This window comes from Muntiacus reevesi, chromosome 7 (genome assembly GCF_963930625.1).
Source record: "Muntiacus reevesi chromosome 7, mMunRee1.1, whole genome shotgun sequence".
In the NCBI taxonomy this organism is placed as follows: Eukaryota; Metazoa; Chordata; class Mammalia; order Artiodactyla; family Cervidae; genus Muntiacus; species Muntiacus reevesi.
The window spans coordinates 88,954,553-88,972,019 of NC_089255.1; the positions used below are offsets into that span (position 1 = coordinate 88,954,553).

Genomic DNA, 17,467 nt, shown 5'->3' on the forward strand with positions numbered 1-17,467 from the left:
AATGCAGCCTCTGCATTTCATTTTATTAAATAAATGAAAGATTTAAATAAACCTTGTCTATATAAGCAAATGAAAGGTAATCTAAATTTAAGGAATATACTAAAAACCACTCAGTATTGGGAAATATTACTTAGGAATGTTAAGTGCCTATAATTCACAATTTATAAGATTAATAGATCTCACTTTACTAGCAAACTGACCTACCATTTTCCTTATAGCATACATGACACAATAACCACCTGCATACCTCTACACATTCAAGTTGCTATAAATATCTGTTGTGATGTATCATACACAAGGGCTTCCCAGGTGGCGCAGTGCTAAAGAATCTGCCTGCCAGTGCAGGAGACACAAGAGATATGGGTTCAATTTCTGGGTTGAGAAGATCCCCAGGAGTAGGAAATGGCAACCCACTCCAGTATTTTTATGCCTGGAGAAATTCATTCCATGGAAAAAGGAGCCTGGTAGGCTATAGCCCATAGGGTCACAAAGAGTCAGACATGACTGAGCAACTGAGTATACACACATACATCATACACAAACCATCTTTTTTATGTCTGCTGAAAGTTCGTTCCTGTATCTTGTGAAAAGGCCCTAACATGAAGAATGCATTTGAGCAATAATTTCATAGAGGGAACCTGCAAAACTAGTTTGATATAAGGTCCTGTTTTGTAAGTTCTCTGAAACAGCCTTCTACCATACACATTATCAGTATTTCATATATTATGAAATTACATAACTCTTCAATATGTTCATTTCCAAAGCACAAAGAGCTATTAGAATTTTTTTAAAAAAATCAAACTTCTTAATGGATATCTTTGAATTAGGAATAGTAATGCAAACATAAAAAAATCCAAAAAACTTTTCTTTGTAAGAGCCTATACTGATTACATTTTAGAACATGAGAAACACATGGAAAGGAAAAGGAAAGTGAAGTCAATCATGTCTGACTCTTTGCGACTCCATGGACCGTAACCTACCAGGCTTCTCTGTCCATGGGATTTTCCAGGCAAGAGTACTGGAGTAGGTTGCCATTTCCTTCTCCAGGGGATCTTCCCGACCCAGCAATAGAACTCTGGTCTCCCACATTGCAGGCAGACGTTTTACCGTCTGAGCCACCAGGGAAGCCGAGAAACACATGGAGCAAACACTAACTGAAAACAAGTAAAACACTGAAATATATATAAATGCTAACACATTTTATTGATTGAAGTCTGATCTATGATCTGTTTAAAAACATATGCTCTTTAGAATCAAAGAGACACAACTAGTCAGAGATGGGCCATTAATTTTGCCAGTCCTTTAAAAGACAATTTTAATTAAAAATTCTTTCCCACAACACTAAAAATTCTTCAAAATTAGACGGGCCTACTACAGGTGATTCTGCCAAACTTTGTTTTACAGTTATACAAGTTATTCCCTAGGAAACAGCCTCAATAGTATCAACTATAATATGGATCCTACAGTCAAGACTTTTTTGTTTAGAACTTTTTTTTAATTTTATTTTTGGCTGTACTGGCTCCTCACTGCTGCATACAGGCTTTCTCTAGTTGCTGAGTGGGGGCTCTTCTCTAGGTGCAGTGTGCAGGCCTCTCACCGCAGTGGCTTCTCCTGCGGCAGAGCTCAGGCTCTAGGGCGTGTGGGTTTCAGCAGCTGTGGCTCGCGGGCTCTAGAGCACAAGGCTAACTGCCCCGTGGCATGTGGAAATCCTGGACTTGGGAATCAAACCCGTGTGCCCTGTACTGGCAGGCAAATTCCCAACCACTGGACTACCAGGAAAATCTGAGACTTATTTTTAAGGGTGAAAGTTAAAAAGAAATTTTGGTGCCTGAAACTTGAAATTTTTTTTTTTTAATAACAAAACTATGTGTTAGAATCAACAGTTGTGGACTTCTGTGATTTTTACTCAAAATAACTGACTCTGGCAACCTGAACTAGAAGTACAAATAGAGATTCTTGATTTTTTGTGAATTAAAAATTCCTATCATAATTGGAAAATTCTGTAAAGTTATATATGTGTTAAGGCTAGTATGTATCAGTAGATAGAAGTCATTTGTCTGGTATGTAAGCGCTGCTTCCTGTATGTCTTATAAAACACAAATGAGTTTTCAGGTTCACTGCTCACCATTCACAAAATATAGAAACTGGTTTTTTCTTTTTAATTGCTTCTTCATTTTAAAAAAAAAACTTGGATCAGAAAAGAAAATCTCATAGATAGCACTAAACTAAGAAATCCTATTTAAAATAATGATTCTTACCTAATAAAAAGATTTGGTTGAATTAAGAATGGAGTGCCAAAGCTGAGATACCACTAACAGTCTGTGTATTTTAAACAAAAGAAAAGCCATCTACAAGAAAATGCTGGAACAACTATGGTAATTCAACTTTATTTTAGTGTTTCTTTCACTTTTACAGTAATATCTGATGGGATACACTGTATGTGCTAAGTGAAATGTGAAAATTTGAGGACTTATGAAGTTCAGTGGCTATCCCTTAGAAATATCAAGTCTATGTATAATAAACTCAATTGGCTAAAATGCATTTTAAAATAGCAATTTATATACTGTAATAAAACTTACTAGGCGATGCTATGGTTAAATCAGAGGAGAATTTGTAAATGTCTGATCTTAACGATACTAGGTATCTTTATTCAAATAGTTTATTTTCATTTAATAAAATTTCTAATTCTTAACATTCCTAACCTCTTTCAGTTAATAGATCTTCTGAAACATAACTATACTTGGCATAATGTTTGGTAGGTCCTCTAAACCTATTTTCAAAAATAGCTCACACAAAGCATCATCCTTTCGGTATCTTCAACAGAAAGTTATGTAATTTTATGAACCTTAATTGTCTAAGTATCAAGTTAAACTTTAGATTTGCTGTTAAATCTAATACTTAGGAAACCCAGCAAAACAGGTATTTTGCTCAAGTCTTGAACAAAACTTCAAGATGTTAATATACAACATACTCAAGCATAATCACAACTTGGATTAGAATTAAATAGAGCCAAGCAAAGAACTGTGTTCTGAGTCTTACCATGTTTGATGCATTCATATGTTGTATCAGCTTAGAGTCAGGAACAATAACTTGAGGTGCTGCAGCTATAAAAAACATAAGCACACAGAGAGACAACAGACAATGAGGCTATTTCACAAGAAGGCTATACCATACTGAAATTCTTTTTCATGCTGTCCAAACATTTGACATCTTAGAATGTTACAAACTTCTATGGTAAATAACAGCCGTGGTATACCCTCATACTGTAAACCACAATTTAAAAGATTTGAGTTAACAAATACCTAAGGAAACAAGGGACCTTGGAAACATAAAGCAATGAGATACCTAACGCCTAAACATAAAATTAGAAAAAAAAAATGCATAGAAATATACATTTGTTTATTTCTGGCTATGCTGGGTCTTCGTTGCTACGCGGACTTTTCTCCAGCTATGGTGAGCAGAGGTTGCTCTCCGGGTACCCAGGCTCTCACTGTCGGGGAGCTTTTCCTGTTGGCGGCTTTTCCTGTTGGGGAGCATGGCTCTAGGGGTGCGGGCCTCAGGAGCTGTAGCTCCCAGGCTCTAGATAAGGACTCAACAGTCGTGACGCACGGGCTTCAGCGCTCGGCCACATCATCTTCCCGCATCAGGGATTGAACCCGAGACTTCCGCACTGGCAGGCGGATTCTTTACCACTGAGCCACCAGGGTAGCCTTCTGTACATTCTTAAACTGGAAAATTTAATACTGTCTTGCCAACTCAGCATTAACCATATTATTAATATATTACTTCTGAATGTGTTATTAATTCATTCAGAGTGAACTCAGAAAGTTGTAATTTAGCTTTTAAATATCTTTTTCTCCCAATCTGAAAGTTTCCAGAATCTTATTTTCTTCAGCTTAAAAAAAAAAAACACAACCCATAAATAATGGCAATAATACTTATGGTGATACAAAAGGAACTAGGTGTTTGATTCCGCAAATTTCAGAGAATAAACAGATAATTCCATTATCCTAATATTCTCTGAGTGAAGAAAACCAAATTTTAATTTATGATGACCTAAAGTCCTAGTGCCAGACCTGAAGGCAATAGGAGGAACAGCCATCAAAAAAAATTAAAAGGACAATGTTACTTAGTATAAGGTACAGAATAAAATCAAATATTAAGTCTTATTTGATGCAAACAGTAAAATAAACATTTCTAATATGCATCAATATCAGTTTCCAGTCTCATATAAACTCTCAGGTGAGGCAAGTGAGCAAAACAGTTACCTTAAAGTTTTCATTTTACCTTCATTTTCCTCTCTGATTTATGTAACTTGAATGCCCAGTAAGTTTTACAGCTGAACTGTTTCGTCATGACAGAAAATACTCCATGTAGAGGATAAAGCTTCTAAGACTTTTCAGAGCCCAGGTTTTCCTCACTTGTGATTTTTAAGAGCTATTTCACAAAGCCTTTAAGAGGCTTCAATGAAACAAAATCTTTAAAATGACTTGCACAGTACAAAAACACTTCGGACACAGTCTATAAATATGTTTTTTCTCATCTGTAAACCATGGAAAATCATATAAGATGTCATATATTCGCTCTTTAAAGGAAATCTAGTAAATTCTCATAAATGGGAATTTGAATTTCAGACTGCCGAAGTATACTAACAAAAATCTTCCAGTGTTTACTAATAAAAACTAAAGTGAAATATCTTTGAGGGAACAGTTTCATAAAGATAATGATTCTATTATATAAAATAATAAAACCCTTAATAAACTTATAGACCTGACTTGTTTTAGGAAATTCACCATTGTGTAGCCCTCTCAAAGTATTAATATACTTAATCTAAATATCATTTTAGGCTTCTGTTAGTGAATTACTCTTCATTATTACACAAATAGGACCCACATCACATATACAGACACACACTGATACAACCCCTCAGCCAACAGAAAGGAGACATGCAGAGTATTTCTCTTCTCTGGAAATGACAGCTTTCACTTCCAAGCTGTAGTAGGGTTACCCAGTCTCACCTTGCTGGGACGCAGGAATAAGGACCTGCTGGGCCTGCGCTTGCTGAGGTACTGTCTGCTGAGGCTGAGCTTGCTGATGGTGGTGATGGTGGTGATGCTGCTGCTGCTGGGGCTGATGTTGCTGCTGAACTTGCAATAAAAGCTGCTGCTCTTCTGAATGAAATCCATCTACAGCCCTAGACTGCATTAGTTTATTCTCCCATAACTGAGGCAAAGAACATTAAATATTTCTAAGTAAGAGTCACGGTAGATCTGGACATGTGGATAAAACATACTTTATTAGTCTGCTTATAAAATTCTTCCATTTTCAAAGCTGATAAAACCACAAACCCTGCAAATCTCTAATTCTGACCCAAGTGTATACAACTATGAAAATAAAATTTTAAAGCATCAAACCTAATTTTTGCTTTTTGCTACTCATTTTGCTATGAAGAATTTTTTTCTTTCTTTCTATATCTTCAACAAACTTTGCATAGTAATTCCTTATTTACCAGTTCCATAAAAGCAATTTTTCAGCAATAAAAAATCATCCTTTTTAATATCAAATCATTATCTATTTTATGGAAATCTTTCTTTTCTAACTTTTAAATAACATGCAAAACACAAATCCATCTTTCCTTGAACTATGAGAAACATTACAAAGGCAGTTCTCAAGTTAGAAAAAATCTACTTTTCTTTCTGTCTAATCCTACACAAGGGGAAAGAATTCTTAATGCACTTTCAAAGGTATTTTCAACCCTCCACATTTCTTGAAATTCCCTTCCCTCTTTCATTATGACAAGGGTTGACAATCCTTTTTTGCTTAACCACTTCTATTTTCTCATCTAACCCTAGGACAGTTTCTGTGATGAAGGAGAAAAAAAAAAGTGGGCAAAAAAAGAAAGAAAATATTTACAAGTATTTCATCCTTCTCCCAAATACATTTCCTCTCTACAAGGTTCAATGTTCAATCTACAGATCACTTTCAAAAAATTGTGCAAGAAAGTTGCAAACCATTCCTTAAACATACACATCAAATTTAATCCCATCATTTTGTACACAAGACTCTATGGATGCTTTGTTTTCTCCCCTGAGATCTGCTCTTTGGATATTGTCTAACTCATGTGAGGCTTCAAAATACAATAGGCTTAGACAGTGAATAAAATACACTATACAGTGTTAGATACACTCTAAATGTATTATGCAGCAAGGCTACATAGTAAGCCTCCCAAACAAGTCTATCACCCAAACTGTCCACACTTCTTTTCTCTACTCTAACACAAAACCTTACTTCTTGTAGGCCAAAATCAGGTTGGAAAAAAGTACTATTAAGCTTTTAAGATACAAGTCTTTACCATAATTTTCTAAATTTAAAGCTTCAGTTTTAGCACCTCCAACTGGTCTCCCCACTGTAATCCTGACCCCTCACTTCAATGAAGTTTCCATGATAAAAGCAAATATTAATGAATACACATTATGTGCTAAGTGCTGTTTACCACTTTTCATCTAGCCTCCCAATTCAATGATCTGTGAGTCAGAATCTATCCTGACACCCTATTATCACTGTTGATTTCCCATCCAAAGCATTATTCCAATCTATCCCCACTATTGTGATCCCAGTTCAAGTCCTTTCCTCCCATCAGTATTACTGCAAACTGTTAGTGATAAGACAACTGAGCTCCCTGCTTCAAATCAAACATTCTACACATAATTATTGGGTATCTTTCATATGCTACACTGTTAGTGGCATGGAGAACAGAGTGAACAAATACGACAAAAATCCTTGCCTTAGAGACTCAACATTTTAGTGCAAACTTGTCCTTCCAGTCTATCCTCTATAAATCAGTGGTCCTAGACCAACACAGTATCACCTGGGAACTTGTTCAGTTCAGTCGCTCAGTCGTGTTTGACTCTTTGCGACCCTATGAATCACAGCACGCCAGGCCTCCCTGTCCATCATCAACTCCTGGAGTTTACTCAAACTCACGTCCATCGAGTCAGTGATGCCATCCAGCCATCTCATCCTCTGTCGTCCCCTTCTCCTCCTGCCCCCAATCCCTCCCAGCATCAGGGTCTTTTCCAACGAGTCAACTCTTCGCATGAGGTGGCCAAAGTATTGGAGTTTCAGCTTCAGCATCAGTCCTTCCAATGAACACCCAGGAATGATCTCCTTCAGGATGGACTGGTTGGATCTCCTTGCAGTCCAAGGGACTCTCCAACACCACAGTTCAAAAGCATCAATTCTTCAGTGCTCAGCTTTCTTCACAGTCCAACTCTCACATCCATACATGACCAGTGGAAAAATCATAGCATTGACTAGACGGACCTTTGTTGGCAAAGTAATGTCTCTGCTTTTTAATATGCTGTCTAGGTTGGTCATAACTTTCCTTCCAAGGAGTAAGTGTCTTTTAATTTCATGGCTGCAATCACCGTCTGCAGCGATTTTGGAGCCCAAAAAGTAGTCTGACACTGTTTCCACAGTTTCCCCATCTATTTCCCATGAAGTGACAGGACCAGATGCCATGATCTTAGTTTTCTGAATGTTGAACTTTAAGCCAACCTTTTCACTCTCCTCTTTCACCTTCACCAAGAGGCTTTTTTAGTTTCTCTTCACTTTCTGCCATAAGGGTGGTGTCATCTGCATATCTGAGGTTATTGACATTTCTCCCAGCAATCTTGATTCCAGCTTGTGCAACTTGTTAAGACATACCAATTTTAAGCACCCCCTTCCGCCCCCCCCCCATCAAATCAGCAACTCTGAAGGTAGAGCCACGAATCTGTTCAAATAACCTCTCCAGGTTATTATGTACACTAAATGAAGAGCTGCTGCTTTAAAGTATAAACCAATACTTTAAAAATTGCAAACTACACCCCATTAATACATTTTTAATTGTTAATTTAGTGTGGGGTTTTTTTTGGTAAATGAAAATTTTTCTTTTTAAATGTTAGACTGTACCACTATCAAGTGAGATTCTCTGAAGCAAAGTCCAAAACTCTGTCTTTTAACTAGCACCCCAGAAAACCCTTCTCATTCCAGCTCCTTCAAGCAGTTATGTTAACTTCTCCAACTACTATAACTTGTACTCTATTTTTCAAACTACCTGCAGTTCCCCGAATATAGCATACATATCTCATGTTTAAACCTTTGTAAACTACTGCTTTATGACTGGCGCACAATTCACTGAAGAATGCAAAAGCAAAGTCATGGTTGGGGAAAAAAAGCACACTTCTACACCTTAGAGATATCTCTATTGATACACTCTTTGCACTAAATCTTCCTTCTCTATTATACTATGAACTCCCTCAGGGCAAAGACTATGTCTTATTCAGGACCTAACAAAATGACTAAGAACTAAACAGAAATTTAATATTAATTTCAAAGAATGGAAAATAAACTATTGGTTTTTAAGGTAGTTTCTCGATAAAGATGTGACTGATATTTTAGGCAGAATATAACTCTTTATTTACAGGAAGTGTGCAGGACGTATACAGGAAATACAGCATTCCTCCAGCTTACTATATGCCAAAGATGCCCACTAGTCATGACAAGCAAGCACGGAAGCACGCGCTTCCAGCTGCTTGGGGGAGCAAAGGAAGAGGATGCTGGAGTAGCAGGTCACTGAGCACACACGCTGACTGCGTATCAGGCACTCGCCCAGGTACTGTGAAACCAACACCTTACAAATAGCTAGCGTTGAGCTGACAATGTCACAAGAGTCAAAAGAGTTGAATACTGTTTCTCTCCAATTTCATTTTTAAATAATTTTATTTATCAAAATATTTTATAAATAATGTAATACTCTTTTGGCAACAATAATCATATTACTACTCCTGAAGACTACCAAGAATACTGAATTGTTTGCTATTTATTCAGCTAGCTTAGAAAATATAAAGAACTCTCTTCTCCTCTTTTTCATAGTATTTTTTCCCCCAACAACACAGCTATTATTTCTGGCAGTCCTCCTTCAGCAATCTTCGCCAGGTCTCTGAAATCAGACATGGAGAAAATTCATTTTCTGTTCCCAAAATGATTTGGATATGCATTTGAGGATCACGTTTACTAGACTAATACTGAACTTAATGTGCACCTGTTAAGTACTTTATGTGTCCCAACTCATTTTTCACAAAAATTCTTTAAAATAGACATCATCATCTCCTTTTCACAGAGAAAGAACCCAAGGAACAGGAAGTTAGTATCTTTTCCAAGATCACCAGCTAACAGTAAGCAAAACCACAGTACAATCCAGGCAATCTGAACCCCAGTGTTCCCAGACATGGAGTCAGGAACAGTGGACCCTGACAGTAAATGTCCTTTAAATATAAAGTTTAAGTTTTGGACTCTAGGATCTGGCTTGCTTCACCCTAGTTCAGCTCTGGTCCAAATTTCTAATCTTTAAACTGTGCTGCTGCTATCAGAGCAGGTCTAGTCACATCTTTGGTGCCTTCCTTATCTGGACACAAAAGCTTAGGTTCAAGTCTCTACCACTAGTTGAACGATCAGCTATTTATTCCGAGTCTTATTTTTTGATCTATAAAATGTGATCAGAGCTACTGCTTCCTGGCAGTATGCTGGGCTAGAAATTCTGAGGGATTCTCCTACTCTCACAAAAACACCTAGCTTCTGGACAAAACATAAAACAAATGTACTTCAGGGCTCTGCAGAAATGACGTTGGGGAACAGAGAGAAAGACAGAACGGTAGATCACGGATATGCAGCTAGAGAACATTTATTTAGAGTGGTCCTCAGTCGGGGGCATCTGGCAGTGTCTGGAAATACCATGCACCGTCAGAGCTAAGGGATGCTGCTGGCCCCTAGTGGGCAGAGACCAGTTATGCCGCCAGTATCCAACAATGAATGGCCTTCTACAGCACTAATTAACAGGCCCAAAATGTCAGCAGTGTCAAGGATGAGAAGACAGATGCAGGGGAAGATTAACTACTTCAGATTTGTTTTCAATTGAGGAATTCTTCTCACTTTGTTCTGTTAAGAGGGTCCATGTTTTCCCTCTTCCACAGTACTTGGACAGGGGTGAGTCTGACAAGTTTAGAAATCAGGATAATTTTTTAACTTTCTTTGAAAATGATTTCTAGACTGTCATTCCCACCTGTAGTCATTCACCAATCTAAAACACAATTTACATTCAAATATAGATTCAATGAAAATCAAGTGGTGGTCATTTTGAAATGTATAGAAATCCTGAGTCATTATGTTGTAGACCTAGAATTAATAGTGTTGTAGGTCAACTCCACTTCAACCAGAAAAGAAAAAAAGAAAATCAACACTACATTTTATGTGTCTTTTCTATCTCCTATAATTTATACATTAAAGGAGACCCATACTGTTAATAACCTCAAGAATCAGGTTGAATTTTTTAACACAGGAGGTCCCTTCCTGTATTATCTAGCTAAACTTCAAATTACAGGCACTGTCATTACTCATCTTAATTCACAATCTAATACACCACTGTATCCTTCACAGCTGCATGGAAGTTTTTGATAAAAGTTTGTCAAACACTATAAAAGGGTGAGAAACAGGACAGAGCTAATGACAAAGTCCTTTATAAACCACAGAATATGAAACATTGTTAGTTTTCATTAGCAAGACTATTTAAACCCACAAGGTCCAATACAGTAGCCAAATGTGATGATTTAAAGTGAAATTAATTGTAATTAAATAAACTTCAGTTCTTCAGTTCCACTAACCATATTTCAAGTGCTTTAACAGCCACATGTGGCCAGTGATTACTATACTGGAGAGCAAAGATTATAGAACATTTTCATCATCACAGAAAGTTCTACTGGATAATGCTGGCTATCAAAACTGTTAAAACTAGGGCACATTCTGTAAACTCTAATGAGATCCTGAAGAAATTTAGTGCAGAGAATTAAAATAATGCAAACTCATTTCAGTCTAACAGTTTTATACTTAAGTTCAGCTACAACCAAGAATAGAAGAGTATGCCCCATTTAAAAAGCAACAAAAACATTAAAATACTTTTTTCGGTTAGATTCTGGAGCAACATTTGTTATTAAGTTGTTTAATTAAATATTTACTGAATGCCAATCAAATACAACAAGCATTGTGGCAGAGGCTGGGGATTCAAAATTAAATAAGGCTATTTTTGTCCTATAAAGCTAAGCATTAAACAAAAAAATCAGTGCATAACCTATAGAGCATACATATATATTACTTTTATAATATACATACATGTATCTGCAAGTATGTCTGCATATATACATAAAATCTTATGTACTAAAAAAGGAAGTGCAACTATTTGGTCTCAAAGACAGTTCAATCTGTTTGAAGAAAACATCTAGATTCTAACTGGGATCAGTAGCAAAATATCAATCTTAGACTGTGAAAAGCTAGAGCAGATAACAACTTGGATTGACCACTAGTTTGACCAAGGGTAAATTAAAGCCTTTGGGACTAATTTTCTACACCTAAAAATGCTGTACCTTCTACATAAGGTCACAGAACTACAACAATCATCATAAGGGTTATAACATAATTTGTAAAATATTCATTCCAAAAAACACTAAGGAATCAAAATAAGTTTATACTCTTCTTATTCATATCCCTGAGATACTTTATGTGTTTGAGCAATTTCCACTGCTATTCTTCCAACTCCTCAGAGTTGGCATTCCTTCACTTATATTTTTAGATACCTACTCTTCACTTGAGGTAACCATCACATTTCTCCTAAGGCAAATAATTGTTTCCTCGTCTCATTCAAACCTGTATTTTCCCTTCTTCATATGGGCTGACTCTTAATGAAAACCCTACAGAAGCTGCCTACAGATGCTGCAATATTCTAAGATATATTTCATCACCACAAGTGAGATTTGCTTTATTTAAAAAGTTGCTAAATTTCAACCTCCACACCTCTGTTGAATAGATAAATAAGACCACAACAAGTGCTACATAGCATTCACTGTGATTTCTTATTTATACATAGCTCTAAAGGAGCTCAATTTCCAGCCTCTAAGCCAGCAGTTTTAAAACTTTTTGGTCTCAGGCTCCCATATCATTTTCACAAATTAATGAGGACCTCAATGAGCTTGAAAAAAAAAATTTTATTTATTTATTTACTTGGCTGCACTGGGACATTTACAGTTGCTGCACACGAGACATTCCATCCTTGTTGCGGAATATGCACTCTTCAGTTGCTGCAGGCGAACAGTGAACTGCCGCATGTGGGACCTAATTCCCTGACCAGGGATCAAACCCCAGCCGCCTGCATTGAAACCATGGAGTCTTAGCCACTGGACCACCAAGCAAGTGCTTCAATGAGCTTTTACAAAATTTTAAATAAGATTTTAAAAAAATTTTACTTATTTAAAAGTAACATGTATCCATTATATGTTAACATAAATACTTTCAATGAAAATAACCATGTCTTTCAAATAAAATTTAGTGAGAAATGGCTTAAAGGAAAATAGTTGGATTCTCTCATCTGCTTGTACATTCACTTTGTTTTCATTGACGTATATGAAGAAAATCTGTCTTCCCACAGCTAAGTAGCTGGTAAAGGAAGAAGTATTTTAAGTAATGCTTTCTTAAAGGTTAGCTGCAATGTACTACGTGAGACCACATATTAATTAACTTTTCATTTTCTTAGATTAAAATCCATTCGTTTATCTTTAACTTTGAAGGGATTTTGCAACATCATGCATTGGTTATTTGGAAAATGCTAGTTCAGTGTAGTATGCAGATATGCTGATGTCAACACATCTCACTACAGAATATCAAACAACTGAATATCTTAGTATCAACAATTATCTTATCTCAACCTTAAAAGCAAGCATATTTTTAACTGTGCATCAAAATAGGAAGCATGCATAATACACTTCTGCTGCATATGGAGCAGTTATCTCAAGGAATAGCATTTGTTCATTTGAGTTTCAAGTTTAACTGGTCACTTTTTTCATGTAATACAACTTTCACTGGAAATGTGAGAGACATACTATGATTATTCAGACTTGGGCATTGCTCCACCTCATTGACCCCTTGAAAGAGCCTGTGGGAAAGTCCATGGACCATATTTTGAGAACCACAGTTCTGAGCAGTAAAGTAAAAGTACTCCTTGATTTCACGAGTTATTACAGCACTAAGAAAACAAAAACAAAAAATAAAAATATCTATATTTTTCTGCTTAAGTCCACATAAATCTAAGAGACAGAAAAGGAGCTCCCAAACTAGGATATATGATAAACCAAATACTTGGCCCACACAGAAAATCTGACTCCAGAATGTGAAATTTATCAAGCACTTACTCAATCTCTACAACATACACATTTAGAATATCCATACATTGAGACAACAAAAAAAGGAGGAAAAAAAAAAAACCACCTTACAGGAATGTAAATATGAAGTTATCAGACCATAAATGAAACTGCCCACTAATAACAGATAATACTATTGCCAGGCACTGTGCTAAACACTGCAGATAGTTATTACATTTAATCCTCAAAACAAACCTAAAGGGTAAGTACTATGAACTACCCTCTGACATATATGGAAACTGAAATATAAGTAGTTTGCCTAAGGTCAGAAAAAGAATGTATGGTAGAACTGGAACTCAAAATAAGCACCTTTCACATAACTACAAAGCCTCCTGCAACAAAGTCAAATGGTCATCATATGAAAAAATGGGAGTATAGTTTCTGAATGAAGAGTGTTAAAAAAGAAAAAAAAAAAAAAAAAGGCAAACTCACAGTTTTTAGTTCCATCAGAACTTGTTCATCGACTCCATCATCCAAAAAGATGTCTCTCACATCATTAATAACATCTTCGATCACAGATCTGTATAATTTAGGCTTTAAAGGGAAAATAAAAACTTAAGACTACTGAAAAAGACTATTTTTCACGTATTAAAATAGGTAACATGTTTTCACAAATTCAAAATAAATTAACACAACAGTCATTTTTCTAACTCTCTAAAACTTATTTTAGAAGATGTAACTTTAAAGGAATGGCCATCATAAAAAGATCATTTGCCTTAGTTAAATTGAATGACTTGATGACTGTGTATTTTAACAAAAAGTTTTATGACTATTTAATACAATTCATATTTAATACAGAAAATCATTACACATAGAAGGCCCATACAATTTTCAGTTATAATTTCTATGTTGTTTCAGTCAAAACAGTCAGTGGGACCCAACAATATAGTATTATGGGTTGCTATGTCTGGTTCTTATTATTCCTTACTTAGTTTAACTGGTTATATATCTCCTAACCTCATCTCTCTCTTAAGACTTCAGAGTCTTATGTCCTGTGATCATTTGCCTGGCAGTTATTTTGTAAGTTAATGAGTATTCAAATTTAAAATCACCTGATTTTGGCTTTTGTTACCCACTCTGTACCTTTAAATTATACCATAAAGCGTTTCCTATAACCACAATAACAGGTCTCAGTCTCAGAGGAACAAGGCACAATGATCTCTTTTCCAGGATTTCTCTCCTACTACTGCCCAGAGAAGGAAATGGCAACCCACTCCAGTATTCTTGTCTGGGAAATCCCATGGACAAAGGAGCCTGGTGGGTTCATGGGGTTGCAAAGAGTCAGACATGACTGAGAGACTAAAACAAAACAGCTGCCCAGATACTGCCATGGAACAGAATACTGAGCAGCCTTGATACTTATACTTATTTTTTAACCTATTATTATTATAACTATTATTGTTGGCATTACTTGGCAGGGGGTGGGGGTGCTTTTAGAAGGTTGCCAAAAAATAAAATGAGAATAGATGTGAAAGCACTTCAAAAGTATATAAAGTATTCTTAAAAAACCAAAAAATAAGAGACAGAACAATTTGCCCAACCTGTATCCTATTTTTAAACATGTTGGACAAAGGGAAGTTTGCTATCAGAGTGTAAAACCAGAACTACCTTGTTATAAATTCTATCCATTATCACACAGAGCTATTAACAGCCTTTTTCTTTTAATGCTTTGTCATTATTTGCACTTTATATCTTGCTTAAGGTAAAAGTTACTGCTACCCAATAAAACCAAGGGTTTGCTCTTATAAGCAAACCTCAAATAGAAAAGTTTTACTAGCATCTCCATCAGCAATACTGTTATCACAGGGGAAACCTCTTAATGTGTCCTTGTCCAGCCAAAAATACAAGTATGTTCCTCTATATAATGTACCTCAACCATTAAAATCTATTTGTTCCCTTTCAATGTAACAGAAAAACAATGTATTTGAGTTCTCACCTTTGCTATTCCACTTACTTTCTTTTTATTTTGCCAAATCTGCCTCTGTGAACTAAAATTATTCAAGTCATTTCTGCCATCTCTACAATATCTCCTTAAAATGTCTCTCTGATTCTATAAACAAGGAAAGTCTGACTATGGATATTACTTTATCTATAAAGATTCAACTACTGAATTACAAAAATACATTTATAAAGTTCTTTTAATCAATGATTCAAGGCATTATAAAGATGCAGTGTAATTTTAAATTGGTAGTATAAATCTCATATCGACGATATAATTTTTCACCAAAATAATTGTTTTAATGTTTCTGAAGTTAGTCATCCCTAAAAATATTCTGCTTGGATATCTGCACATTTATTGGTACAATGTGCTTTCTTCTGGCACTCCCTAGTTAATGAAAAAATCCTGCTTTAAGATTTTGTTTTTCTGCTTTAATTAACCCACCACCTGACCACTTAATGGATTCATATGCACTATAGTTAAAGGGAAATGTATATTCATCATTAAGTACACATAGAATTTTAAATTGTTCAAGAGTTAAAAAGCACCCAAATTACTGTTGTCTTTCAGAGTATGCGAGTACATAGGCAATATCTGAAAAAAGCAATTTCCAAATTATTATTTAAAATGCTAAACTTTACTTGAACCAGTTTTTGCCTTTTAATTGAGATTTGTCCTAGTTTCCAAACACCAGATATTCCAAACTCGTAAATTAGTGTCATTAAGTAACAAAGAATTCTTTCAAAAGTGTCAGTTCCTAGTACAATATTGGAAAATAAATCGAATTTCTACACTGCATACCATATGAACATCCAAAGCAGCAAAAATACTGTCTACTTAGAACTTTAATTTTTTAATACCCAGTTTGCACTAAGCCTCTTCACATTACTCACAATTCCCCTAACAATGTACTGTAGACGTAAGATCCTACGTCGAAGGTTTAGGCACTTTCTCTATTTCTTTGAAAAGCTGTGTGTCTCAAACATTTATTATAGGAAAACATGATGAAATATTGAAGCTGTGTTTCTAACATGTCCTGAATGCTCGATGAACAAAATACTACCAAAATCAAACCCTCTACAGCTAGCAGTTAATAAAGCTTTTTAAAAAAATAACTGACAATAATGCATGTACCTTCTTAAATACAGAAGTGATTAGATATCTGAACTTAAAATTGTTTTTACAAATAAAAAGACGGCACGTCTATTCCCCCCTAACAATGCCCGGCAAACCCCAGCTGCTACGTCCAAACAAAAACTTGCGGCTGAGAAGGCAACCCCGACTGCGCACGAAATTACAGTAGACAGAAAAGGACCTAGAAATAAAAGTGAGCTCGGCACGCGCCTGCCTCTCGCCTCGGGAGCACGCACCTCCCAGCCCCGCTCTCAGCCGCTCTCACTATTTAAAGCCGGATCTGGTGTTTAAATGGAGAGGCGGTGACGTAGGCCTGAAAAGCACCTTCCCATCCTGGCAGAGTCTATATTAGAGAGCGGCAATGGCTCTATATAAACAGGGCAGCCAAAGGGAGGAGGACCACAAGGCTCAGGGACTGAAAAGCAGGGTAAGCGGCCGCAGCCATGATGGATCGACCCGAGTCGTCAACGGTACGGGGCCGGGCTGCCGCGGGGCTGGTCTGCGTTTGGGACCGGGCAGAAACGTGTTTTATTGTCAAAATAAAAATAAAAGAGAGTGGGGGTGGCCTCGTGATCACACTGCGTTGGTGACTGACAGACAAGGTTATTTATGTGACTGCTTTTTGCAAACCTACGTGATCGCAAGTAAGGGGAAAAAAAAAAAAAAAAAAGGGACCAACGGTGGCAAGTAGGCAGATTCAAGGCGAAAGCGGGGCACTTTGGACCGCTGGAGGCTTTGTTTTGCTTTGGTGCTTTTGCTAGTCGGAGGTATATACGACCGGGGTAGGGGGGGTGGTTTGCTTCCCCTTCGCCATTTTACCGATTCGGAAGGAACCGAGATTAAGTGCTTTTCAACCTTCGTCCTTTTTTTTTTTTTTTTTAATAATACATAAAATGGCCCCAGTGAAGGCTCCCTAAGCACAACCGCCAGAACACCTCAGAGTAACCCCCAGAGTAGCCATTCGCCTTCCACCGCGTTAACAGTGGATGGCGGTAGGTCTTGAGGGGGGACTCACCCGGCTCCCCCAGACGCCAGTTTTTTTTGAGGCGGCTCGCGGGGAGCCCCTTCTCCTGCCGGTTCGGGGGCAGGCGGGCGGGGTGGGGGGGTAGGG

The 17,467-nt window shown here is 36.8% G+C and overlaps 1 protein-coding gene, 1 long non-coding RNA gene and 1 other non-coding gene across 4 annotated transcripts in view; 1 reads left to right on the forward strand and 2 right to left on the reverse strand.

Annotated features, from left to right (window-relative positions):
* The window catches only part of GTF2A1 (general transcription factor IIA subunit 1), a 35,294-nt gene that overhangs the window by 16,969 nt on the left and 858 nt on the right, over nt 1-17,467 (reverse strand). The window contains exons 2-4 of the mRNA XM_065941910.1: nt 13,716-13,817; nt 5,019-5,223; nt 3,040-3,104 (exon numbers count right to left, since the gene is read on the reverse strand). Coding sequence (XP_065797982.1) covers nt 3,040-3,104; nt 5,019-5,223; nt 13,716-13,817 — 372 coding nt within the window. The remainder of the gene's footprint in view (nt 1-3,039; nt 3,105-5,018; nt 5,224-13,715; nt 13,818-17,467) is intronic.
* On the reverse strand, nt 3,961-4,104 carry LOC136172795 (small nucleolar RNA SNORA79). The gene has a single exon (XR_010664131.1). It is a non-coding gene; the product is annotated as a small nucleolar RNA SNORA79 (small nucleolar RNA).
* LOC136172472 (uncharacterized) overlaps nt 15,946-17,467 on the forward strand; it is an 83,298-nt gene continuing 81,776 nt past the window's right edge. For both annotated transcript variants that reach the window (XR_010664027.1, XR_010664028.1), the window contains exon 1: nt 15,946-16,826. This is a non-coding gene — a long non-coding RNA (uncharacterized lncRNA). The remainder of the gene's footprint in view (nt 16,827-17,467) is intronic.